Source organism: Leucopleurus acutus (genome assembly GCF_964270905.1).
Source record: "Leucopleurus acutus genome assembly, chromosome: 6".
NCBI classification, from domain to species: domain Eukaryota; kingdom Metazoa; phylum Chordata; class Mammalia; order Artiodactyla; family Delphinidae; genus Leucopleurus; species Leucopleurus acutus.
In genome coordinates this window covers 85,748,972-85,776,230 of record NC_139149.1, presented here as the reverse complement: position 1 = coordinate 85,776,230, position 27,259 = coordinate 85,748,972, and the positions used below count along the sequence as shown (strand labels likewise).

The following is a 27,259-nucleotide window of genomic DNA, read 5'->3' as shown; positions in this document are numbered from 1 at the left end:
AATATTATTAAGATGGTAATATTCCTCAAATTTACCTACAGATTCAATACAGTACCTATCAAAATCCCTGTTGCCTTTTTCTGTAGACATGGACAACATTGTTGTTGGTGATGTAAAATGGTTCATCCACTTTGGAGAACAGTTTGGCAGTTCATCAAAAGTTAAGTGTATAGATTTACCAATAAAACCCAATAATTCCACTCTTAGGTATACACAGAACTGAAAACATACGTCCACAAAAAAAATTGTACATTAATGTTCATAGCAGTATTACTGATAGCCAACACTGGAAACAACCCAACTGTCCATCAACTGATGAATGAATAAACAAAATGCGATATATTCATACAGTGGAATATAGTCGTCCCTCGGTATCTGAGGGGAATCGGTTCCAGGAACCCCATGGATAACCAAGTCCACAGATGCTTAAGACAATTATAAAAATGGCAGAGTACAGTTGGCCCTCCATATCCATGGAATGGGGGACCAACTATGTTATTTATTGCTAAAAAGGAATGAATTACTGATACATGCTACAACATGGATGAACCTTGAAAATATTATCCTAAGTGAAAAAAGTCAGACACAAAAGACCACATATTCTATGATTCCATTTATATGAAATGTCCAAAATAGGCAAATCTACTGAGACAGTAAGTAGATTAGAGTTGCCAGGACCTGGAGGGAGAGGGGTAATGGAGAGTGACTGCTAATGGGTTTAGGGTTTCTATGTTGAGGTAATGAAAATGATCTGCAATTAGTGGTGATGGTTGTACAGTACTGTGAATATACTAAAAAACACCAACTTCTACACATTAAATATATACATTAAAAGGATGAATTTGGGGCTTCCCTGGCAGCAGTGGTTGAGAGTCCGCCTGCCGATGCAGGGGACACAGGTTCGTGCTCTGGTCCGGGAAGATCCCACATGCCGCAGAGCGGCTCGGCCCGAGAGCCATGGCCGCTGAGCCTGCGCGTCCAGAGCCTGTGCTCCACAACGGGAGAAGCCACAACAGTGAGAGGCCCGCGTACCGCCAAAAAAAAAAAAAAAAAGGGGGTGAATATTATGATGTTAACTGTATCTCAATAAAGGTGTTACTTTTTTAAAAAGGACAGAGAACCAGCTTAAAAGCACTCTTCTAGCCAAATTCATGGTTATTTTAGCATTAAAAAAAAAACCCACAAGTTCATAGTAATACTCAAAAACAAAAACGAACTTTTTGTTCATTTCTTTTTTTTTTCTTTTTTTAACACAAGAATGCCAGCTATTATTAATAGAATAAATAATATAATAAGAAAATCACCATTTTATAACCCTAAAATAATAACAAGTTTGGGAAAGGATTACCAATGCATGAAGTGAAAAGGTTGTTGAATAACAAAATTGTTTGCACGGTGCCACAGTAACTACCCGCAGATTACTTACTAACTGCAAAGGAAAAAATGTACGTTTCTAATGGAGAGTCATCATTTTAAATGATACTGTGCTTGATATGATACAATAAGAAGTATACAATATCACCCATGAAGTATTCTTGCCAAAATGTTTAACTCCAATGAAATCAACCTTCTAGACTTAACTTCCAATTTAGAAATTTCAAGGGATTAAAAATACAATAACAATTTAACAAACCCAGAATGTAGGGACAACTAGCCTAAACTCTCTAGAAGTCTATTTCATGTATAGTAAAACTATAGGGGTAGGGGAAGACTGTGTTAGATTAACAGAAACTAAAGAGACAAAACAATCAAATGCAATGTATCATCAACCTTAACTGGATTCTGTTTTGAGAAAAAGTTATAAAAGTCATTATGGGGAAGTCTGTGGTTGGACTAAGATACTGCATGATATTATGGAATTTATTGTTAATTTTCTTGGATTTGAGAATGATGTCTTGTATTTCTAAGAGATGTATGTGATATTTGTAGCTTACTTTCAAATAGTTCAACAACAGCAACAGTAAGAAAACAGGTATCTATCTGTCCATCCATCTATAAAGAAAGGAGGTGGGCAAGAAAGCAAATTTTGAATATGTTAATAATTACTGAATCTACACAGAAATATAGGATATTAATTGTAATACTCAAACTTTTTCCTCTATATAGAGCAATCTTCATATGAAAAAGGAATAAAAAAGAAGGACTCGTGGTCACTATTATCAAAAAATTAGAACTGAAAATAATAATTGAACATTGGGTAGAAAGAATAAAAGCCACCGAAAGTCAAAACACAGCACAGCTTTTTATTGCCTGCTCCATCTCAACTATTGTGTTTAGAGGTCTTAATATGTAACTATATGGATTTAACTATACACACATTGATTACTTATTGTTGCATAACAAATTACCCTAAAATTTAATGACTTAAAACAATACACCTTTATTTTTTCATTTTCTGTTTGTCAGAATCCAGGTACTGCTTAACTGAGTGCTCTGCTTCAGGACCTTTCACAAGGCTGCAATTAAGGTTTAGGGCACTGCCATAGTTATCTCAAGGTTTAAGTGGTGAAGTAACTGCTTCCGAACTTACTAAGTGGTTGTTGGTAGGATTCAGTTCCTTATGGGCTGTTGGCAGTTCCTTGCTGGCTGTTGGCAGGAGGCTAACCTCAGTTCTTTGCCAGGCAGCCCTCTTCATCAGAACTGGCACAGAAGAAGAGCCAGAGAGAGTATACCAGCAAGACAGAAGTCACAGTCTTTGTAAAACCTAACTACAAAAGTCATATCCTATCACTTTTGCCATATTCTATTTGTTAGAATCAAGTCACCAGGTCCCACCCACATTCAGAGAGCCAGGATTACCCAGAGGTGAGAATACCAGGAGACAGGGATCACTGAGAGCCATGTCAGAGGTTGCCTACCACAGTATATATACAGATGGCCCCTGCTTTATGATGATTTGATTTAGGATTTTTAAAATTTATGATAGTATGAAAATGATATGTGTTCTGTAGAAACCGTATTTCAAATTTTGAGTTTTGAGCTTTTCCTGGGCTAGCCATGTGAGGTACCATACTCTCTTGTGATGCTGGGCAGCAGCAGTGAGCTCCAGCTCCCAGTAAGCCACAAGAAAACGAGAGTAAACAACCAATACACTTATAACCATTCTGTACCCACACCAGTTGTGTTTAACTTTCAGTATTAGACAGATTATCTGAGCTAGTCAGCATTTTATTATAAAGTAGGCTTTGTGTTAGATGATTCTGCCCAACTATAGGCTAAGTGTTTTGAGAATGTGTAAGTAGATTAGGCTAAGTTATGATGTTTGTTAGATTGGGAGTATTAAATGAATTTTCTGCTTACAATATTTTCAACCTACGATGGATTTATCAGGCTGTAACCCCATCGTAAGTTGAGGAGCATCTGTACATTTGATTCTCGTTAACTGTGGTAGTCATGTTCTATAAAATTATTGCAAACACTTTATTAGCAAATACTGAATCATTGCTCCTATGGGAAATACAGGGTCAGGTGAGCCTCTAGTCAAAATATTTTTGTCAATCCACCAATATATAACCTTCTTTTGTATGTGTTTCTGTTCAAAGTCATTTACTGTATAGCACAGGGAACTCTACTCAATGCTCTGTGGTGACCTAAATAAATGGGAAGGAAATACAAAAAAGAGGGGATATATGTATATGCATAGCTGATTCGCTTTGCTGTACAGCAGAAACTTTAATGCAACACTGTAAAATATACTCAAATAAAAATTAATTTTAAAAAAGAAAAAAGTCATTTAATATACTGTACATTATTGTGTCATTAGAATTGAACTCATGACCAACAGAACTATAACATGCCTGAAAGAAGTTTACCTAACACATGTATTTTCTCTGTAAGGCACATCAAGACTTCTTGCACTTAGGAACACTAAACAGCACTTCAGCACTACAACTGAGGGTCATTTTAAACCAAAAAAATCACACACAAAAATGCAAAACGCATGGCACAAAATAGACTACGAAGAGGACACCTGTTTACAGTATGAGAGCTCAAGGAAGAAGGCAGCGCACTGCCTTGATTGACCTTAGCTGCTAACACGCACATTAGACGACTCAAATTTTTTATTATTCTGCTCATGTCTGTAAATGACTGAGAAAGCACTGTGAGTATTGATTCTGGGGTTAAAAATACATTTTAGCAAGTAAGGAGTCACAAATATGGAATCCTGAAGATCAACTGTGTTTTATTCATTTTTCAAAACCTTGAGAAGTTTACATTTGGGAAAAATTAAGCAGAATATCCATTTTTTCAAAAATAATTTTTTAAATTTTATTGAAGTCAGTTGATTTACAATGTTGTGTTAATGTCTTCTGTACAGTAAAGTGACTCAGTTATATATATATATTCTTTTTCATATTCTTTTCCATTATGATTTGTCACAGAATACTGAATATAGTTCCCTATGCTATATAGTAGGACCCTGTTGTTTATCCATCCTGTATATGACAGTTTGCCTCTGCTAATCCCAAACTCGCACAGGAATAACTTCTTATAGTTTTTGTTGTGGGGGGATGAAAGATGCAGGAAATACTATCTTCTATTTCTCACCTAGAAGGACATAGGAACCTGAATACATTTAATGAGAAACCCAGTAACAATCTTTCCTGCAAATAAAAAAAGATCACAGAAAACCAACTATACACCAATAAAAATTAATTTTAAAAGAGATCACAGAATATAGGCCTCATATAATAAAGGAAAACTAGCAGAAAAGTATCCTTCATAGTAAAAAAAAAAAAAAAAGAATAAAATAAGGGAGGATGTTTGTAATAGGTGGCTTAGACAGTTCCCTCCTAATCATAGCCATTATTTATTGAATGCTTACTACATGCTAGGCACTTTACATGCATTATCTTGTTTAATCTATACAACAACCATATAAATTAGATACTATTATTTTGCATATGAGGTAACTGATACATAGAGAAGCTAAGTAACCTGCTCAAGGTTAGGTTTAGCAAGTAAAACAGCAAGGTTTAACCCAGGCACTGAGATTGAGAGCCAATGCTCTTCATCATTATGCTATACAACCACCCAAAGAATCAAGTGATTATTTTGGAAATCTAGTATTTTCCTTCCCTCAGATGATCCTTTTTATTTTTTTAGCAGATGATTAGGCTAACTTCATATTTGGCTAGAATAAAATGTACTTTTTTAAACAGACACTTTGAGAAGTACTTAAAACAGTGTTTTGAAGCCATCAGTGCATTCCCAGCCAACGATGTGTCTGCTCACCTACTATTAAACATTATTTATCAAAAAGACAAGAAATAACAAGTGCTGGTGAAGTGTGGAGAAAAGAAACCCCTTGCGCACTGTTTGTGGGAATGAAAATTGGTGCAGCCACTGTGGAAAACAGTATGGAGTTTCCTCAAAAAATTAAAATAGAACTAACATATGATACAACAATTCCACTTCTGGGTACTTATCTGAAGAAAATGAAAACACCAACTCAAAAAGATATATTCACTCCGTGTTAACTGCAGCATTATTTATAATAGCCATGATATGGAAACAACCTAAGTGTCTATTGATAAATGAATGGATAAAGAAAATATGGTATATGTATATAAGTACATATATATACATATACACATGCATTCACACAATGGAATATCATTCAGCCATAAAAGGAAGGAAATCTTTCTATTTGCAACAACATGGATGAACCCTGAAGGAACTGTGCTAAGTAAAATAAATCAGACAGAGAAAGACAAATACCATATGTGGAATATTTATACAAATACTTTCATGTGGAATATTAAAAAAAAAACTTAGGTTATAGATACAGAGTATGAGGAGATTATTATACAGATTATGTTGAACATCTGAAACTAAATATATTCATATGTCAATTACACCTCAATTTAAAAAACCAACATATTATTTTAAAGACAGCTGCTATTCAAACCACAGCTAGTTTTGAGACAGGCTAGAACCTGGGACCTGGGACCTTTTACTGCAATGCTTGCACCTGGACCAGTGTCTCCTGGAGCAACAAAATACAAAGAAATGATAAGGGACTAAAAATAACTGCGTGCATTCACAGTTGGGGCAAATTATGAACAAGACACAAAAAGACAAAAAACCCAACTGCCACTTCTCGAGGAGTCAGGAGGGAAAGCAGGGTACTACACATGCCCCCTGCACATAGCTCCACCAAGGGGGTGGGCAAACCACCCAAGTCACCCCTCTGGCTCAAAGCCAGGACCGGCCCCTACCCTACCCCATATAAGGGACCAGCTCTCACCCCCGCCAACCCCAGGGAGCAGGCAAGGGAATCTGTTACTTGTTTTCACTCCCTTCTGCTGCAGCAGGAGTCCCAACAAAGCCTTGCCTGAATTTCTTGCCTGGTCTCTTATCAATTTCTATTGATTAAGGAGTCCAAGAACCCTGGTTAGTAACAGTTTCATCTTGGTTTTGAATGTATTTGAAGTGTTTTCATGTATCTATGACTTTACTTCTTATGATATGTTGGCATCTGAAACCACTAAATATTTATGGATTTAAGAATAACCAGTTTTTCCATATGAAAAGATGCAGAAAATTCTCAGTAATCAGAGAGATACTACATGGAAATGAAGCACAGTTAAGGCAGGCAGACAGACAGAGAGGAACACAAATGGAACCGGAAATCATAAAAGACAAGAAAAATTATATATACTGAAATAAAGACATGGAAATTATTTCTTGATCAATATACACATTTGTATCTCAGGAGACATTTATTTTTAAATGCCAGTCAATTCTACCATATACACTTGGGACTTGGATTTTACAGACCCAAAACTTCCACTGAGTTTATCAGTAAAGCCAGATTAGCCAACAGGTTTTGCTTTGTTCTTCAAGACAATCAAGTAATATAAAGTTTAAAAACACCAAAAGGAAGAGTGATTTTTTTTTGAGAGAATAGGAGCAAAGTAGGTAGGTATCGAATGGGATAGACTTTCAATAGGACAGAGCTAACAAAACTTCAGAATGAAAACTGTCTGACCAACAACACATAACATGTGTAAATAGAATCTTATTACTACCACATTAAAGAATTAATATTTTCTAAAGGATACACTCCTCTATTTCTCTTGTGCCACTCTTTCTCCACTAATATTTTTAATAAGTATAAAAAGGAATGACATATTTTGTTTTGCTTCTTGCTAAAATGCTTCATGAAGTATTAAGCAAAGACTTTTAAAACATTCTTATTTCCCATTTTCTGTCTACTCAATCACTTTAATGCTGCCACAGAAGCAGTAAAAACTGAAAAAAATTAGTATAAATTCACAATAGCTAAAAACCTACCTGTGGCCCTATGCCAATGTCAGCTTCTCTGAATGTAGGCTTTCTTTTCTAGCTTAGTGTGAGATAAAGACATTTGCTGCCAGACTCTGAAATTAGAATTTCTAATCTTAACAGCACAGCATAAATTAGAATTTCTTATACCTAGCTTTAGATGCAGTTTGATCTTTATTTCTCATCAACTCGATCCAACCATCAACTTAATGAATAATGTACATAAAAGAAAAGAAAAGGATTCTACATTTTTATACTGACTTTCATCTAAGAACTTCCCACTAAATGAGTTAGGTTTATTTAATTTTTTTTAAATGACAAATTTTTGCTGGCTTTTCTACCAACTTGATTATCTTGTTTATAGTTAGGGAGGTTAATTATACCAATTCCAGAAGTCTTATCAAGAAAATTTTCTAAAATAACTGTGAACCTTGCAATAATTATATACCTCTTTCAAACTCTTGGAATTTACAAGCACATTAAGGATGAATTAAGGGTATAAGAAAGTAAAAGAATATACTGTAGGTATAAATTCACTTATTTAAAGAATGGCTTTCTTTTATTTTTTTAATTTAATTTTTTTATTATTTGGCTGCGTTGAGTCTTAGTTGTGGCATGTGGGATCTTCATTGAGGCATGTGGGATCTTTCCTTGCAGTGCACGGGCTGTTCGTTGCGGTGCGCGGGCTTCTCTAATTGCGGTGTGCGGGCTTCTCTCTAGTTGTGGTGCACAGGCTCCAGAGAGCGAAGGCTTAGTTGCCCTGCAGCACATGGGATCTTAGTTCCCTGACCAGGGATCAAACCCGCATGCCCTGCATTGGAAGGTGGATTCTTAACCACTGGACCCCCAGGGAAGTCCCAAGAATGGCTTTCTTTTTAAACAGATTAAGTGCCACAAAGTCTCTCGTGGTTGGAAGAGACTCAGAATAATACAGTTCACTTTCCTAAAGTGTCAGACTTCTGGTTTTAGGAGTACATTGACATGTTATTACTGAAAGTTAGTTTTCTTTCTTTTGTCTAATTACTAAAGAAGAAAATCTCAACTTGGTGACAATGTAATTCTATTTCCTAACAAACATTTGCTAATCTCCTCTTTTAACACAGAGAAAGCAAGCTTCAAGTTTCAGACAATTTGATAAGCAACAATATCTAGCTAATTAATAATATGATTTTACTTTCACCTTATTTACAATTAAATAAATAATTTTTAAAGTTACCTTCTACTTACAATACTGGCTTTCCATTTATAATAGTGATGGGAAATTTCCCTTTAAAATACATATAAGTTGTGTTTTTTTAAAATGAGGTTATATGAAGAAAAATAGAAGTGGTCCTTGAATTTTAGGAAATGTGATAAACATTTTCAAAAAAATCTTTTCAATCTCTCTCCCAAATGAATGAACAAACAAATATTAACAGGTCCCCTGTTTGAGTGTAGAGTAATGGTTAATGACAATTGAATATATAGAGTAACGGTTAAAACTAATAGAAAGTAATGTTTGGTAACACATACTCTGGAGCCAAAACACCTAGGTTTGAATTTTGGCTCTACCATTCATTGGTTGTGTGACCTGGTACACTGCATATCTGTGTCTCAGTGTTCTCCATGGAAAATAAGAATATAACAGTAACCATTTCATATGTTTCTGTAAGGGTTAAATGTAAAGGTTTAGTGCGTATAGAGGCCTTAGTGAGTACTCAAAAATGTTATTTAGCTAGTTTCAATTTCTCTATATACTAAATGCCTGAATGCCCTTTATATATTTACTGAAAAGAGACTGCTCTAACAACTCTATAATCCTGATAAAGTGAATTGAAATTTCTCTACAAGATTTATCCCATCTGGAAAAACATTCTCTAAGAATCTTAAGTTTACTGCCAAGTATTTTAAGAAGCAACACTCATTAAATAAATATCTAACACTAATGTCTTAAGGCCAGAGGAAAACAAGATTAAGAACAGCATATGCTGAAGGGGGATGGAAGGAAAGTGCCTAAAAATGTTAACATATCATACTGAGCACAACAGAGGGAGGGTTTCCTAACAGAAAGGAAAGGGCCTCAGAAAATAAGATCTCAAGGGAAGAAAAGTATCTAATCTTCCTTAATTCCATAACTGTGTCTAGAGCCAGGTCTACGTATAATTAAGTACTAAACAGGTACAGAACTACTGGCTAGTATTTATTAAGGTTCTCATATTTTCTCATTTTTAAAGTTCAAACAGTCAAATATGGTACCTATCCCCTTAAAAAGAGATAAAGAACTGAAACAGACTCACTAGTAGAACAGAAAACTCTTTGAAAAAGTAATGATTGTAGTACAAAGACCTAGAATATGAGTTATTAATCCATAAATCTCCTCACCACTAGCCAGTTTTGTTTTGGAGAATTATCTCATAATGTGTTTCTGTTTGAACACATGCTATAAGCCTCTGTTGCCAACAACCTCCGATCAGGGATTACAGCAAAATAATTGACACACATTTCTAAATATCAGAACCTCTTTTTCCTTTCTTTTTCTTTCTTTTTTAATGGTAATAATTCTTCTTAATGGAGAAACACAACATGTAAACTATACTTCAGATGCTATGACTGGAGGAAAAAGGTTTTGAGAACAGAGAGTTAGTGTCCTAACTAGCCAGAAATCATTGGTGATCTACAGTCCAAATAGAACCTAATTTTTATGGCACATAACAATGTTCACATAACTTTTTCCAACATTAATAATTAACTGCTGGTGTTTAATTATTTTAAAGCAGACATTTCACTTATGTCTCAATAAAAGCATCAGTGGACTTCCCATTCTGCTACAATTTTCAGGAACCAGTCACACTTGAATTATAGCTTATCTTCCTTTAACTTTTTGCCTATAATTATACTGGTAGACAATAAATGCCTTATGTTAATATTTTGGGCCCCCAACAAAAAATTTTTTAACTTTTAAATTTGAGATTATTTCAAACTTATAAAAACTCCCATATGTATGTTACCCAGATTCACCTGAGTGAACAGGTTGCAGAGGTTTCATTTATTTGTGCCCTATCTTGTTGCCTCTAAAAAACTATGTAGGGCAGTTTTATAAGACTACACAAAATCTGTAATTAAAACAAATTTAAGAACTACAGGTAAGCAGAGTACCTTCCTCCAATCCTATAACTATCAAAGTAATCCTTGAATTATTATAATGTGACACTCTGTGGCTCGGCAGAATTACAGATAGTTGCTTATGGTCCTGTGGTTAGTCCATCACCTTTTCCCCTAACAACTCCCCACACATTATTCTTAAAGATCCACTACTATCATATGCTTTAGCTTCTATCACTCAGTACCTCATTGTCTTGAGCTTCAACGAAGATTGGGGAAAAAAACCAAGCTTCTTTTGAAAGAGAGCTACACCTTGTTATTCTCAATCATCCATACATTCCTTTACTGCTGCTGGATCTAACCCTACTCAATGTACAAGGGATAGCAAGTAAGAAGGCAAGTAAATGTGGTTGTGGATGTTGTACAGAAGCATACTTGATGAGAAAGATATAATTACAGTAACAGCAACGAATGGTTTGATGTCAAGAAGCAAACTGTTCAGTTGAAAACAATCTAGAAAGAAATGAGTAGGATTCAGAGAACATTAAGTACCCTCTGTTGTTCCCTGGAGCTTAACCTCACCATGTGGTCTTTTAAACAGCCATAATCTATTGATACTTGTGCATTGTTTTCTTTCCCAGTATTAAAATACACTACAATTGTACTTTGAGAGTAATCTCTGAAAATGAGATCGTATAACAGAATCTTAGGAAAAGTTTTTTATATTCTTCTATTACCTTAAAAATTAAAGGCTGATGTTTCATTTTTTGGAAAGGGAAAGGAGAGGGGAATGATCGTAGCTTTTTTGTACTTATACCATGGTGAATCTCAAACAGGAGAGTTAATTTGTTTTGTCTGCGTTTGCTATCCCACTTAACTATTTCACTACATTTGTCCTTTTAACTGAAAGTAGCAACCAGCTTTCAATAAACACCAGTCCAGGGACTTCCCTGGTGGCGCAGTGGTTAAGAATCTGCCTGCCAATGCAGGGGACATGGGTTCGAGTCCTGGTCCGGAAAGATCCCACATGCCACAGACCAACTAAGCCCATGTGCCACAACTACTAAGCCTGCGCTCTAGAGCCTGCGAGCCACAACAACTGAGCCCACATGCCATAATGACTGAAGCCCGCATGCACCTAGAGCCCATGCTCCGGCAACAAGAGAAGCCACTGCAATGAGAAGGCCACTCACTGTAACGAAGAGTAGCCCCTGCTCACTGCAGCTAGAGAAAGAAGGCCCGCGCGCAGCAACAAAGACCTAATGCAGCCATAAATAAATACATTTAAAAATAAATTTTAAAAATAAACACCTGTCCATTAGTTAGTGAATCCATTAAATTCATTTTTTTGCCAGATTAAAAAAAGGCAAATCCTATTCCTTCCAAGGATTTAACAATATTTCAAAATTTACACATTAGCACATATTTGTTTATTAAATTATTCATTCAACAAACATTTACTGTACTCCCACTATGTACCTGATACTGCACCAGTCACTGTGGAGACAAAGGGGCATTAAAACAAAGTCCCTATCACCAAAGACTTTAGAATCTAGAAGAGACAGAGCGACAACTGCAAAATACATAAAAATTTAGGTATGATGCCTGCAACTTATTTGCAAAAGGTTAAAAACAATAGTGATCTACATATATAGAGAGAGGGAGAATGATAAGGCAAATACAGCAAAATGTTGACAATTAGTGAATCTGAGTAAGGGTACATGGCAGTTTTTATAAGTTTGAAATAATTTCAAAAGTTGAAAAGAATTTTTTTGGTTGGGGGCCCAAAATATTAACACTTGACTTTTATTGTGTACCAATACAATAGACAAAAAGTTAAAGGAAGATAAGCTATAAGTCAAATCTGCTAGAGAAAGACTACCACTTCAATCCACTCCTCCTGAGTAGCATGGTTACTCATTAAAATACAGGGTTTATTTTTGACTGAACTACCTACACATTAAGGAGACATCTTTAAGGAGTTTATAGATGTGAGAGCACTTCGAAAGTATAAAATACTATGCAAATAGAAGGCTTTAATGCCATCACGAAAACATCATGTGAGGGATGGAGATACTGTTCCTGTGAACACTGTTCTCAGAAGAATGAGTAATAAGCATTTTAATACCTTTATTAAGGTATAATTTACACACTATAAAATGAGCACTGAACTTTTATTGAAAGATATTAAGGGTATTTCCTTAGGAAGAGCCAAGGTTCAAAGATTTTTAAAAATCATTTTTCTCAAAACTAGTCAGCTTCATTATTGAGAAATAATATTAAAAATGGACAATGAATATAAAAATATTCAAAAAACAAGTGAACCTCCTTAGTAAAAACAATGTAAATCCATTTTCAAAATGACCTCAGCAAAGTTTTATTTTAATACTAGTGCTCATTAACATATGATGAGATATGCACTTTAGTATATCACTGATGGGAATGTGAACTGTTTCAACCATTGGAAAAGCAATTTGACAATGTATGAGGAACTTTAATACTGTTACCAGTGGATACAGGAATTACAATTCTGGGAATTATAATTTAATATAATGCTATATATACAAACATGTGCATTGTAGCAAAAAACTAGAAACAGCCTAAATGTCCAAAACCAGAGGAATGGATAAGAAAAATATCTAGTTGGTAAAATATTATACAACCATTAAAACTGATGATTATGAAACATGTAATACCTGGAAAATATTATATTATGTTTAAAAAGCAGGATCTAAAATTTATATCACTAATACAACTATACAAAAATTAAAGAGAAAAGACTAGAAAGAAATATTCAAAATATTAACAATGGTTGTATATGGGTGTAGGGATTTTTAAAGATTATTATTCTCCTCTCCATTTATCTCATTTTTCTATTTTTCTGAATAAATAGGCATGTATTCCTTTAATACTTCCTTAAATAAGTAATATATTCTTATGTTAAAGATTCAAACAATACAAAAGTGTAATAATAATAGGCAACCTCCCATAAAGAGCCACCCTGAACTATCCCTCCTTCTCTACCTTTGATGAGTTTGCACCATATTTCTAGTAATTTTTAAATACATGTCTTTATTTGGCCAATATCTATGTTAAATAGTCAATAAATGGCATTTTTATAATGAAAAATTACAGAAAAAAAATCACTACCACCAAACTTTCTACTGATTCAATATACGTCAAGGAACAAAAAGTTCTGCTTCTTAATTTTATATTTTAATTAATTCCTTTAAACTTCAACACTTAAAACTATTTTTATTTTGGTCAAGCACCTAAGCATTTACAGACTAAATGTCTGACATTCTATATAGTAGTGGTTATTTTTCTTTTTTTTTTTTTTTTTTTTTTTTTGGTACGCGGGCCTCTCACTGCTGTGGCCTCTCCCGTTGTGGAGCACAGGCTCCGGACACGCAGGCTCAGCGGCCGTGGCTCACAGGCCCAGCCGCTCCGCGGCATGTGGGATCTTCCCGGACCGGGGCACGAACCCATGTCCCCTGCATCGGCAGTAGGACTCTCTACCACTGCGCCACCAGGCAAGCACTAGTTTTCTTGAAATTAATATAAAAGTAAATATTCATTTTGTTTAACAATGAATTTACTTGATTGTTTTGTTTGAAGAACAAAATACATTAATTGGGTTAACACTCTCAAATTAGAACACTTAAAACACTTTCCCTTTTTATCAGGATAACATTACTGATTTATAGTGGCAATCATTCCCTGCTTTTGATTCAAGAGATTACAGTAGACCAAGATCTAGGTAACAATCTGAAATGTAGTTGTAAAGATCTTTGAGGTGAATTTATGGACAAATTCACTTCTCTTTCATCTAGCTAGATGTGAAAATTAGAGACCTTGCTTTGTTTGTTTTTTTGTGGAAAATAAATATAGCCAATTCAGTATAATTTCACAATAAAAGCTAATTGCCTTGAGTAGATAGAAACTACATGAAAAAACTCCTTATTGCTTTCAGTTTAGTGTTTCATCAATAAATCAAAGGAAATAGGGACCTCCCTGGTGGTCCAGTGGTTAAGAATCCACCTTCCAATGCAGGGGACGTGGGTTCCATCTCTGGTTGGGGAACTATGATCCCACATGCCGCAGGACAACTAAGCCCGCACACCCCAACTACTGCGCCCGCATACTCTGGAGCCTATGCGCCACAACTAGAGAGAAGCCCACATGCTGCAACTAGAGAAGCCTGCACGCCACAGCGAAAGATCCCACATGCTGCAACAAAGATTCCGTGGGCCACAACTAAGACCTGATACAGGCAAATAAATTAATTAAAATAAAATAAAATAATAAATTTTAAAAACACTTTAAAAAATAAAATAAATAAATAAATAGTCAAAGGAAATAATCCAAAACTGAAGATCTTAGAGTATGGGCTGATAAAATTTCTTGACAGAGAAAAGAATTCTTGAAAAGTGCTACATTTCAATTTTTAAAAATTATTTTAAAAAATTAAAACTTTTTATTTGGAAATAATTATAACAGTTGCAAGAATAACAATAGTACAAAGAATACCCATATGCCTTTATCCAAATTCACTTTTCTTACCATTGTACCCCATTTGCTTCATCATTCAAGGAAGGTTAGATACACACATCATGGCCCTTTACTTCTAAACACTTCTCAGTATTTCCTAAGAATATGGATATTCTCTTATATAACCACACTATTCTTATCAGCTTCAGTAAATTTAACATTGAAAAAAATCTTTAATTATCTATTTTGTCAATTGGATTAACAACATCCTTTATCACATTTTGCACATCCAGTATAGGAGAGTTAGGTATCGCTTAGTTGTCAACTTCCTTAGCCTCCTTTAATATAGAATCTTTCTCACAGTCTCTTTTTCTTATATGATATTGACATTTTTGAGGAAAACAAACTCCCTTTTGTAACAGAACATTCTTAATTTATGATTTGCCTGATGTTCCTTTGTGATTAGATTCATTCTTGATTGAAATACAGTACTAAATTAGTTACACTGTGTCCTCAGAGTATCACGGACGTCCATCTGCCCTTCATTAATGATATTACCTGGTTAAGCTATTGTCTGATTTCCTCACTTTATAATTACTAATTTTTCCCTCTCAATATGTTGGACAAACTCTAAAAGAATGCAAATATCCTCAGTCCTTATTGAACCTGCCCCCTAGATTTAGGATCTTAGGATGATTCTTGCCTGATCCAATCCTTGCCATGATGGCTGCATAATGATAATTTTCCAACACCTACAGTTACAACTTGGCACTTGGCATTCTACTATACACAAGTGCCCTCTCTTCTCCCTTCTCTGCTATCAGCATAGACTCAATTCATTTTCCCTCCAATGATTTATAACTTATTACTAAATGATCTTAAGATCACTAAAATGATCTTAAATGTAGCTCGTGGGAGGTTCCTTCAAACTGGCTACTGTGACAAGTCTCCATCCTTTTGGGGGGTACTTCTTTCCTTATCTTCTAGTGTTATACGATGTTGCAGGTTTATCTTGCACCTATCCTGCTCCAGTTCTAGAATAAGTCATTTTTCCAAGGACCCCAAGTTCCACTGACTGTGGAGTCGTAGTAGAAACTAAACCTGGGCATTATGTACACTCATAGCTACAGGGGTGCTTTTGCTTCTTATTTTTTTCAACAGAGGTAAGAAATATATGTAGGCATGTATGTATACACACACACATATAAATACATACTCATACAAATACATATATACATGGCTGCATATACATGCATGTAACACATACATATGGATATTTTTTAAGTCATAAGTCCATAATAATACCTTGAACTACAATCTATTCACATAGGATTCTCTTTTCTTCCCCCATCTATAACTGTTTCCCTATTCCTTCAGTGAGAACACTGGTTCCCAAGAATATCAACACTAATATTCATTTTCTTAATCCTATAATACAAATATATCTACAATTGTTTCAGAATTGCTTTGTACACACTACTAAAAATCAAACCTTCTAAAAAGAGTTCAGTTATTTGTTTGCAGTTCTCCCCCCATCTCTTATATATTGCCTAAAAGAGTATATACAGTCAAATACTGTTTTTGTAAAATGCTTAGATTAGTTCTTTTTCCCTTAAGTGTGATTATGATGTTTATGTAAAATACAACTAGGCTCATTTGCTTTCAGTTTGGGATTTTGCCCCCTTCCCATCCTTAATGATTTAATTATACTTTTTGCACACACAGATTAGTAACATAATTCCAAAAGTCAAAACTACATGCATAAAGCTATATTCAGAGGACTTTTCCTCCTTCTTGTATCCTTTCTGTTCCATTCCCTCCAACCCTTGTAAGTAACCAACTTCATTATTTTCTGGTTTATCCTTTCTTTGCTTCTTTTTGTAAAGATAAGCTTTCTATTTTACACAAAAGACAGCATACTATATAAGCTTTTTATTCACCTAACGTTACCTCTAGAAATCACTCCATATCAGTTCACAGAGATCTTACCCATTTTTTTCTTATAGCTGTATATTTGGTACTCCATTACACATGTATGTACCATAGTGGATTTGAATCAATCTCCTATTCTTAGGCATTTAGGTAGTTTCCACTACTATACAGTTACAGACAATACTACAATAGGTAACTTTATGCATATGTATTTTCATACTGTTGGAGGTATGTCTTCAAAGATAAACTCCTACAAATGGGAGTGCTGGGTGAAAGAGTAAGGACATATGTTGTGTTCTTAATATTACCAAACTCCTCTTCATGTGAGTTGGAAAGTACTATATTTTGATTCAAACTTATTTGATAATATACCAATACCTTGGAAATCCTGGTGTATCTCTTCTCGATTTTAGGTGTTAGCTAGATGTAGTCTCATGATGCTCCCTCTCACTCTGGCCCAACCTGAATATTTTCATATATTTTTAAATTCTGAAAATCTTTGGAGAAAGGAATTACAAGGAAACGTACGTTACTTTAACTACTTACTGAGTGGTGTTGTGTCTGGAAGTGGAAAATTCTCAGTAAAGTTGACATTACACAAGTCTGTGCTACAACAGCAGAAACGGTATGTTCCATTCTGAATTGAGGGTGGAGTGGTAGTTACTACACATTCTTCGTAGTGACACTCCTGGGGATCTCCAATGTGAGACCAACATCCTACAAATTGATGTTAATATAAACAAGTTAGGTTTATATATGTCATAATGTAAATAAGTTATAACTCTTGCAAACCAATAGGAAACCACATTTTTTTAATAACAGATAATGGCAAAGTATAAACAAGCATTTCATAGAAGGAAAAAGCCACTAATTAAATGTTTCACTTCACAGTTAATCTAAGAATTATTATTAAAACATCAATAAGATTACATTTTTGTCTATATCTATTGAATTCTTCTGGGTTTTAAAATAATTATATATAACAATAATAAGGATTCAGTAACACACAGTGCTGGAGGGAATGTAAATGTATATAACATTTCTAGAAAGTCACATGGCAATTTTTATGAAGAGCCTTTTCATGTTTTATAATCTAAAAATTTTACTTCCAGAAGTCTATTCCAGGAAAATTATGAGATACAATCAAAGAATTATGTTCAAAGATGTTCACTGAAGCATTAGGTATTACAATGAAAACCAGAAAACAATATAATGTCCAACAGCAGAGTAATGTGTAAGTAAACTGAGATACATGTATACAATGAAAAATTGTATAGATTTTGAAAGTGTTTTCAAAGTATATTTAAAGACATAGGAAAATATCCATGATATAATTTAAATGGGAAAAACTGTATATGAAATTATTTATATAGTATTACCATAATTTTGAAAAAAAATAGTACACACACATATAAACATAGAAGTACAAAGAAAACACACCTGAAGGGAATAAACCAATATAGTTTTTAAAAAAAACTTTTTAAAGTATGGAATTGTAGACATTTGTTTCTCTTATAGTTTTATTTTCTAAACTTCATTAAATGGCATTATATTATTAAAATTGTAATAAGATATTATTAAAATAAGCTAAAAACAATTACCCTTTGCAAATGTGGAGCTTGTGTGTGAATACAGACATGAATACACACTTTTAAACTTACTGTTCTCCTGCAGAGGGTTTTACAATCTACTTCCATGCCCCTCTTAGATAAACTTCAATTGTATGAAACAGTTATTTCAGGTAAAAAAAGTATTACTTGCCTTGTTTTACCAGATTTATGTCCCCTTTTGATTTCTCCCAAAGGCCGTAGCAGGTGCTACCTTTTGAGCATAATATTGTTCCGTTTTCATGAGAGATTCGACTCTCACCTATCCCAAGGTCTTGTTGATATGGATCTTTAAATGCACAAAGACGTTCTTGATTCTGAGAAGCTAAAATAAAGGAAAAAAAGACAAATTCACTTTATGATAATCTTTGCAAAACATTATTATATAAAATCTTAGAGCCTTTTTGAAAGGCACTGTAAATTTCCCTACTAAATCCCTAACAAGGCTTGAATAAATGTGCAATTTTGTATTTATTCAATAACTTCTTTATTTTCATTAATTAATTTGTAACTTCCAAACAAGAAGCAAACTTAAAAACTCATTTCCCAAAAGGAATACCCTCTTACATAAATTATTCTCACCACTCTTTCTCCTATTAAATAATATTGGTGTCTGAATAAAGAAATATCATCACAAAAATGTCCATGCTCTAAGTTATTAAAAATTCAAAACAAATTAACAAACCTAGAGGGCTGAATAATTTTTGGAAATTCTACAGTACTCACTTCTACCATATTTTATACTCAGTTGTAAAATGTTAAACATAACATTAGGCATGTTAAACTAAGGATGAGGAGAGACTACAAGTGGATAGTACATGGTTTCTATCTGGGGAGACAGAAATGTTCCAAAATTAGATTGTGGCAATGTTTGCACAGCTTTGTAAATGTACAAAAAAATAACTGTTCACTAAAAACGCGTGAATTTCATGCTATGTAAATTATACCTTAATAAACCTGTTTTTAAAAATTAAGGCTATTAGTGCTAAAAAAGAAAATGATTTTCCATCATTAAAAATATCAATATAATAGAAGAAATGCTCAACAATCCCTCATACCGAAGGTCAACCCAATGTATTTTCAATGCCAGTCAGTCTTTCTCCATATACATAATCTGATTTAACTAATCTCAGTAGAACATTTGCCACATAATTTATCAGCTAACAAACATTTACCAACACTGCTGAGAATACCAAAGAAGTAAATGGTTATCAAAAGCAACAGCTGATCTTTGGTTTCTTAAAGCAGACTTTCCTACTGTGTTTGACTTGCCAGAATAACAATCTAATACACTTTGCCACTATATTCCTCATGGGCTTCTGATTTATTTCTTGATTTTGCTGTGTATCTTATTTAGTATGGCTTAATTCATTAGCACCTTAGCACTGGAAATGATTTATTAAAATAATGTTTCTGAAACTACAAAACTAAGGACAAAACCCTGGAGAAGAAATGAAAGCACCAACAACTGCGTGCCCAAGTCTATTTAGAAACACAGACCTGCCATATTTATTACAACAGAAAGCACCTTCAAAGTATTGAGCTAAATAAATAGGGGATTCACAAACAGATAATATAGAGTTCTACCCGTCAAGCATCTTATAGTCTGCTTGGAGAGAGACAGTAATTACTCAAAAAAATAAACGTGACTTCCACATTTCCACAATTTAGAACTTCAGGCAGTCTTCTAGAAGGTATTTACTAATATCATATAAATGGCCAGAAAATGTAGTATAGCCTTTTTTAAAAAAACATTTTTTATTTACTTATTTATTTTGGCTGCGTTAGGTCTTAGTTGTGGCACGCAGGATCTTTCATTGCGGTGTGCAGGCTTCTCTCTAGTTGCAGTGCACGGGATCCAGAGCACACAGGCTCCGTAGTTGCAGCCCGCAGGCTTAGTTGCCCCCCAGCATGTGGGATCTTAGTTCCCTGACCAGGGATCAAACCCAAGTCCTCTGCATTGAAAGGCAGATTCTTAACCACTGGACCACCAGGGAAGTCCCTAGCTTTTTATAAAAACTACTTCCAGGGCATTAGCCAGATTATAAGTATATCACATTTTTACCACATGTAGCCACATATTCAAAATCCTTTAATGACAAATATTTATATTATCTTGCACATTTAACAGTATTTCCTTAGATATACCCTAATTTGCAAACTTTACAAAATTATTATAAAGATTAAAATCAAATATATCTCTACATATAAAGTACACACAGCACAAAGATTGATACTTAAAAGACTCAAACTAAAAACAAAACTCTGTAATGTAGATCTAAAAAAGCATGCCTATTTATGAGACATAATTCCTTATCCCCATTTCTTGACTCAGGTTAAGTGCTCCTTACCTACTACCACTTGCTGAAATTATGTAACCCACTCTGTTTCCCTTTTTGTCTTGATTGTTAGAAAGATCAGAATGAATTTATGAACTCATTATCTCTACTTTTCCACAACTAAGATATTCTATTTTTTCCCCTCCTCTTTTGTTGTTATCCATTTTGACCAGAATTTTGTATTGAGTACTGAGTTAATGAATAGGGATCTAACCGTACCTGGAGGTAGATGGATCATAAATAAATAAGTACCTCATTTAATTTAAAAATAAAAATATATCCTTGTGAAAGAATAAATACAAAGTGAACATTTTTCCTCTGCCTGGATTTCTTTTACAACTGAAAAGTAGTTAAAGGGGGCTTCCTTGGTGGCGCAGTGGTTGAGAGTCCGCCTGCTGATGCAGGGGACACGGGTTCGTGCCCCGGTCTGGGAAGATCCCACATGCCGCGGAGCAGCTGAGCCCGTGAGCCATGGCCGCTAAGCCTGCGCGTCCGAAGCCTATGCTCCGCAACGGGAGAGGCCACAAACAGAGGACCGCGTACCAGGGAAAAAAAAAAAAAAAGTAGCTAAAGGAATGAACATGCATAAAATTTTTAGTTCCATTATTAAATAATTTGCTGACTGAAACCTAAAATTCTCCTTGTATAAAAAGACAACAAACAAACAAATCCAATCTCCTCTATGTCTCCCTCTTGCCTCATCCCAAGATCAAGGCAATAAAGGTACAACTGTAGGACACTGAATCATACCTTTAATATCCCTCAGTTTTCACTAAATAACTTTTTCTTAAAATTACTTCAGCCTACTTCATAGGAATTATTTTATGACAGTGTCATTAGTATAGGAAAATTATACTTGGCTATTTTGAGAGTAACTCTTTCAAATTATGATTCAGCAAATTCCTATATAAAATAAAGGTGTTTAAGCAACAATTCTAACTAAACCATCCTTTGGTCAAAAGAAAGAAAAACTCCATTTCATAAAACAGTGCTTGCATGTTTTTAAATGCTATTTGTTATAATGTCTCAGCAATATCTCTGTATAAAGTTTTGGATTATTCATAAATAATGCAGGAAAAGTAGGCATGAAATAAAGACTACTATGAGAAACAGTATAGCCTAGTATTATATTCTCACAAAAAGAGACCTGATCATTTACATGTGGTTTTCTGAATTTGTCAACAGCTAATAAACAAATCTTGATCAATCAAGTATGGTCAATTAGTTCTTTCAAGGGACATCCATAATCAAATACAGTGATTAGATAGGAGTCTTTCAAAAACTGCTCTCCTCATTTTATTTATTTTTTTAAAATTTTTTTCCAGCTTTATTGGGATATAATTGGCATATATTACTGTGTAAGTTTAAGGTGTACAACATGATTTGATACATGTATATATTGCAAACTGATTACCACAATAGGGTTAGTTAACAGCTCCAGCACCTCACATAATTACCATTTGTGTATGTATGTGTATGGTGAAACTATTTAAATCTATTCTCTTAGGGACTTTCAAACATATAATGCAGTATTTGTTTTTTCTTGCCTCTTTCTAACAGAACACAATTTTTTTTTTTTTTTTTTTTTTTTTTGCGGTACGCGGGCCTCTCACTGTTGTGGCCTCTCCCGTTGCAGAGCACAGGCTCTGGACTCAGGCACAGGCCATGGCTCACGCGCCCAGCCACTCTGCAGCACGTGGGATATTCCCGGACCAGGGCACGAACCCGTGTCCCCTGCATCGGCAGGCGGACTCTCAACCACTGAGCCACCAGGGACGCCCCACATTTTTTTTATACAGCAGGTTCTTATTAGTCATCAATTTTATACACATCAGTGTACACATGTCAATCCCAATCTCCCAATTCATCACACCACCACCACCACCCCTCGCGGATTTCCCTCCTTCGTATCCATACGTTTGTTCTCTACATCTGTTGTCTCAATTTCTGCCCTGAAAACCAGTTCATCTGTACCATTTTTCTAGGTTCGACATATAGGCGTTAATATAAAATATTTGTTTTTCTCTTTCTGACTTCACTCTGTATGACAGTTTTTAGATCCAGCCACGTCTCTACCAATGACCCAATTCTGTTCCATTTTATGGCAGAGTAACATTCCATTGTATATATGTACCACATCTTCTTTATCCATTCGTCTGTCGATGGGCATTTAGGTTGCTTCCACAACCTGGCTATCGTAAATAGTGCTGCAATGAACATTGGGGTGCATGTGTCTTTTTGAATTGTGGTTTTCTCTGGGTATACACCCAGTAGTGGGATTGCTGGATCATATGGTAATTCTATTTTTAGTTTTTTAAGGAACCTCCATACTGTTCCCCATAGTGCCTGTATCAGTTTACATTCCCACAAACAGTGCAAAAGGGTTCCCTTTACTCCACACCCCCTCCAGCATTTGTTGTTTGTAGATTTTCTGATGAAGCTCATTCTAACTGGTGTGAGGTGATACCTCATTGTACTTTTGATTTGCATTTCTCTAATAATTAGTGCTGTTGAGCAGCTTTACATGTGCTTCATGGCCATCTGTATGCCTTTGTTAGAGAAATGTCTATTTAGGTCTTCTGCCCATGTTTGGATTGGGTTGTTTTTTTTTTAATATCGAGCTGCATGAGCTGTTTATATATTTTGAAGATTAATCCTTTGTCCTCTGATTCATTTGCAAATATTTTCTCCCATTCTGAGGGTTGTCTTTTCGTCTTCTTTATGGTTTCCTTTGCTGTGCAAAAGCTTTTAAGTTTCATTAGGTCCCATTTGTTTATATTTGTTTTTATTTCCATTACTCTAGGAGGTGGATCAAAAAAGATCTTGCTGTGATTTATGTCAAAGAGTGTTCTTCCTTTGTTTTCCTCTAAGAGTTTTATACTGTCCAGTCTTACATTTAGGTCTCCAATCCATTTTGAGTTTGTTTTTGGGTATGGTGTTAGGGAGTGTTCTAATTTCATTCTTTTACATGTAGCTGTTCAGTTTTCCCAGCACCACTTATTGAAGAGACTGCCTTTTTTCCATTGTATATCCCTGCCTCCTTTGTCATAGATTAGTTGACCATAGGTGCGTGGGTTTACCTCTGGGCTTTGTACCTTGTTCCACTGATCTCTGTTTCTGTTTTTGTGCCAGTACCGTATTGTCTTGATTACTGTAGCTTTGTAGTATAGTCTGAAGTCAGGGAGTCTGATTCCTCCAGCTCTGTTTTTTTCCCTCAAGACTGCTTTGGCTATTCGGGGTCTTTTGTGTCTCCATACAAATTTTAAGATTTTTTGTTCTAGTTCTGTAAAAAATGCTATTTGTAATTTGATGGGGATTGCATTGAATCTGTAGATTGCTTTGGGTAGTAGTCATTTGCACAATATTGATTCTTCCAATCCAAGAACATGGTATATCTCTCCATCTGTTGATATCATCTTTAATTTCTTTCATCAGTGTCTTATAGTTTTCTGCATACAGGTCTTTTGTCTCCGTAGGTAGGTTTATTTCTAGGTATTTTATTCTTTTGTTGCAATGGTAAATGGGAGTGCTGCCTTAATTTCTCTTGCAGATATTTCATCGTTAGTGTATAGGAATGCAAGAGACTTCTGTGCATTAATTTTGTATTCTGCAACTTTATCAAATTCATTGATTAGCTCTAGTAGTTTTCTGGTGGCATCTTTAGGATTCTCTATGTGTAGTATCATGTCATCTGCAAACAGTGAGTTGTAATTCTTCATTTCCAATTTGGATTCCTTTTATTTCTTTTTCTTCTCTGATTGCCATGGCTAGGATTTCCAAAACTGTGTTGAATAATAGCAGTGAGAGTGTACATTCTTGTCTTGTTCCTGATCTTAGAGGAAATGCTTTCAGTTTTTCACCATTGAGTATGATGTTTGCTGTGGGTTTGTCCTATATGGCCTTTATTATGTTGAGGTAGGTTCACTCTATGCCCACTTTCTGGAGAGGTTTTATCATAAATGGGTGTTGAATTTTGTTGAAAGCTTTCTCTGCATCTGTTGAGACGATCATATGGTTTTTCTCCTTCTATTTGTTAATATGGTGTGTCACATTGATTGATTTGGGTACACTGAAGCATCCTTGCATTTCTGGAATAAACCCCACTTGATCATGGTGTATGATACTTTTAATGTGCTGTTGGATTTTGTTTGCTAGTGTTTTGTTGAGGACTTTTGCATCTATATCATCAGTGATATTGGTTTGTAATTTTCTTTTTTTGTAGTATTTTTGTCTGGTTTTGGTATCAGGGTGATGGTGGCCTCACAGAATGAGTTTGGGAGTGTTCTTTCCTCTGCAATTTTTTGGAAGAGTTTGAGAACGATAGGTGTTAGCTCTTCTCTAAATGTTTGATAGAATTCACCTGTGAAGCCATCTGGTCCTGGACCTTTGTTTGTTGGAAGATTTTTAATGACAGTTTCAATTTCAGTGCTTGTGATTGGTCTGTTCATATTTTCTATTTCTTCCAGGTTCAGTCTTGGAAGGTTATACCTTTCTAAGAATTTGTCCATTTCTTCCAGGTTTCCATTTTATTGGCATAGAGTTGTTTGTAGTAGTCTCTTAGGATGCTTTGTATTTTTGCGGTGTCTGTAGTAACGTCTCCTTTTTCATTTCTAATTTTATTGATTTGAGTCCTCTAACTCTTTTTCTTGATGAGTCTGGCTAATTATATACCAATTTTGTTTTTCTTCTCAAAGAACCAGCTTTTAGTTTTATTGATCTCTGCTACTGTTTTCTTTGTTTCTATTTCATTTATTTCTGCTCTGATCTTTATGATTTCTTTCCTTCTGCTAACTTTGGGTTTTATTTGTTCTTCTTTCTCTAGTTCCTTCAGGTGTACGGTTAGATTGTTTATTTGAGATTTTTCTTATTTCTTGAGGTAGGCTTGTATAGCTATAAACTTCCCTCTTAGAACTGCTTTTGCTGCATCCCATAGGTTTTGGATGGTCGTGTTTTCATTGTCATTTGTCTCTAGGTATTTTTTGATTTCCTCTGTGATTTCTTCAGTGATCTCCTGGTTATTTAGTATCATATTGTTTAGCCTCCATGTGTTTGTGTTTTTTATGTTTTTTTCCCTGTAATTCAGTTTTGATCTCATAGCGTTGTGGTCAGAAAAGATGCTTCATATGATTTCAGTTTTCTTAAATTTACTGAGGCTTGATTTGTGACCCAAGATGTGATCTATCCTGGAGAAGGTTCTGTGTGCACTTGAGAAGAAAGTGTAATCTGCTGTTTTTGGATGGAATGTCCTATAATTATCAATTAAATCGATCTGGTCTCTTGTGTTATTTAAAGCTTCTGTTTCCTTATTTATTTTCATTTTAGATGATCTGTCCATTGGCGTAAGTGAGGTGTTAAAGTCCCCCACTATTATTGTGTTACTGTTGATTTCCTCTTTTATAGCTGTTAGCAGTTGCCTTATGTATTGAGGTGCTCCTATGCTGGGTGCATATATATTTATAATTGTTATATCTTCTTCTTGGATTAATCCCTTAATTATTATGTAGTATCCTTCCTTGTCTCTTGTAACATTCTTTACTTTAAAGTCTATTTTATCTGATATGAGTATTGCTACTCCAGCTTTCTTTTGATTTCCATTTGCACGGAATATCTTTTTTCATCCCCTCACTTTCAGTCTGAATATGTCCCTAGGTCTGAGGTGGGTCTCTTGGAGACAGCATATATATGGGTCTTGTTTTTGTATCCATTCAGCAACCCTGTGTCTTTTGCTTGGAGCATTTAATCCATTCACGTTTAAGGCAATTATCCATAGGTACATTCCTATGACCATTTTTTTAATTGTTTTGCGTTTGTTTATGTAGGTCCTTTTCTTCTCTTGTGTTTCCCACTTAGAGAAGTTCCTTTAGCATTTGTTGTAGAGCTGGTTTGGTGGTGCTGAATTCTCTTAGCTTTTGCTTGTCTGTAAAGCTTTTGATTTCTCCATCAAATCTGAATGAGATCCTTGCCGTGTAGAGTAATCTTGGTTGTAGGTTCTTCCCTTTCATCACTTTAAGCATATCATGCCACTCCCTTCTGGCCTGTAGAGTTTCTGCTGAGAAATCAGCTGCTAACCTTATGGGAGTTGCCTTGTATGTTATTTGTCATTCTCCCCTTGCTGCTTTCAATAATTTTTCTTTGCCTTTAATTTTTACCAATTTGATTACTATGTGTCTTGGCATGTTTCTCCTTGGGTTTATCCTGTATGGGACTTGCTGTGCTTCCTGGACTTGGGTGGCTATTTCCTCTCCCATGTTAGGGAAGTTTTTGACTATAATCTCTTCAAATATTTTCTCTGGTCCTTTCTCTCTCTCTTCTCCTTCTGGGGCCCCTATGATGCGAATGTTGTTGCGGTTAATGTTGTCCCAGAGGTCTCTTAGGCTGTCTTCCTTTCTTTTCATTCTTTTTTCTTTATCCTTTTCTGCAGCAATAAATTCCACCATTCTGTCTTCCAGGTCACTTATCCGTTCTTCTGCCTCAGTTATTCTGCTATTGATTCTTTCTAGTGTAGTTTTCATTTCAGTT

At 35.0% G+C, this 27,259-nt stretch overlaps 1 protein-coding gene across 1 annotated transcript in view; it reads right to left on the bottom strand.

Moving 5' to 3' along the window:
• The window catches only part of BMPR2 (bone morphogenetic protein receptor type 2), a 200,716-nt gene that overhangs the window by 84,294 nt on the left and 89,163 nt on the right, over window positions 1–27,259 (bottom strand). The window contains exons 2-3 of the mRNA XM_082840798.1: window positions 18,556–18,726; window positions 17,341–17,511 (exon numbers count right to left, since the gene is read on the bottom strand). Coding sequence (XP_082696924.1) covers window positions 17,341–17,511; window positions 18,556–18,726 — 342 coding nt within the window. The remainder of the gene's footprint in view (window positions 1–17,340; window positions 17,512–18,555; window positions 18,727–27,259) is intronic.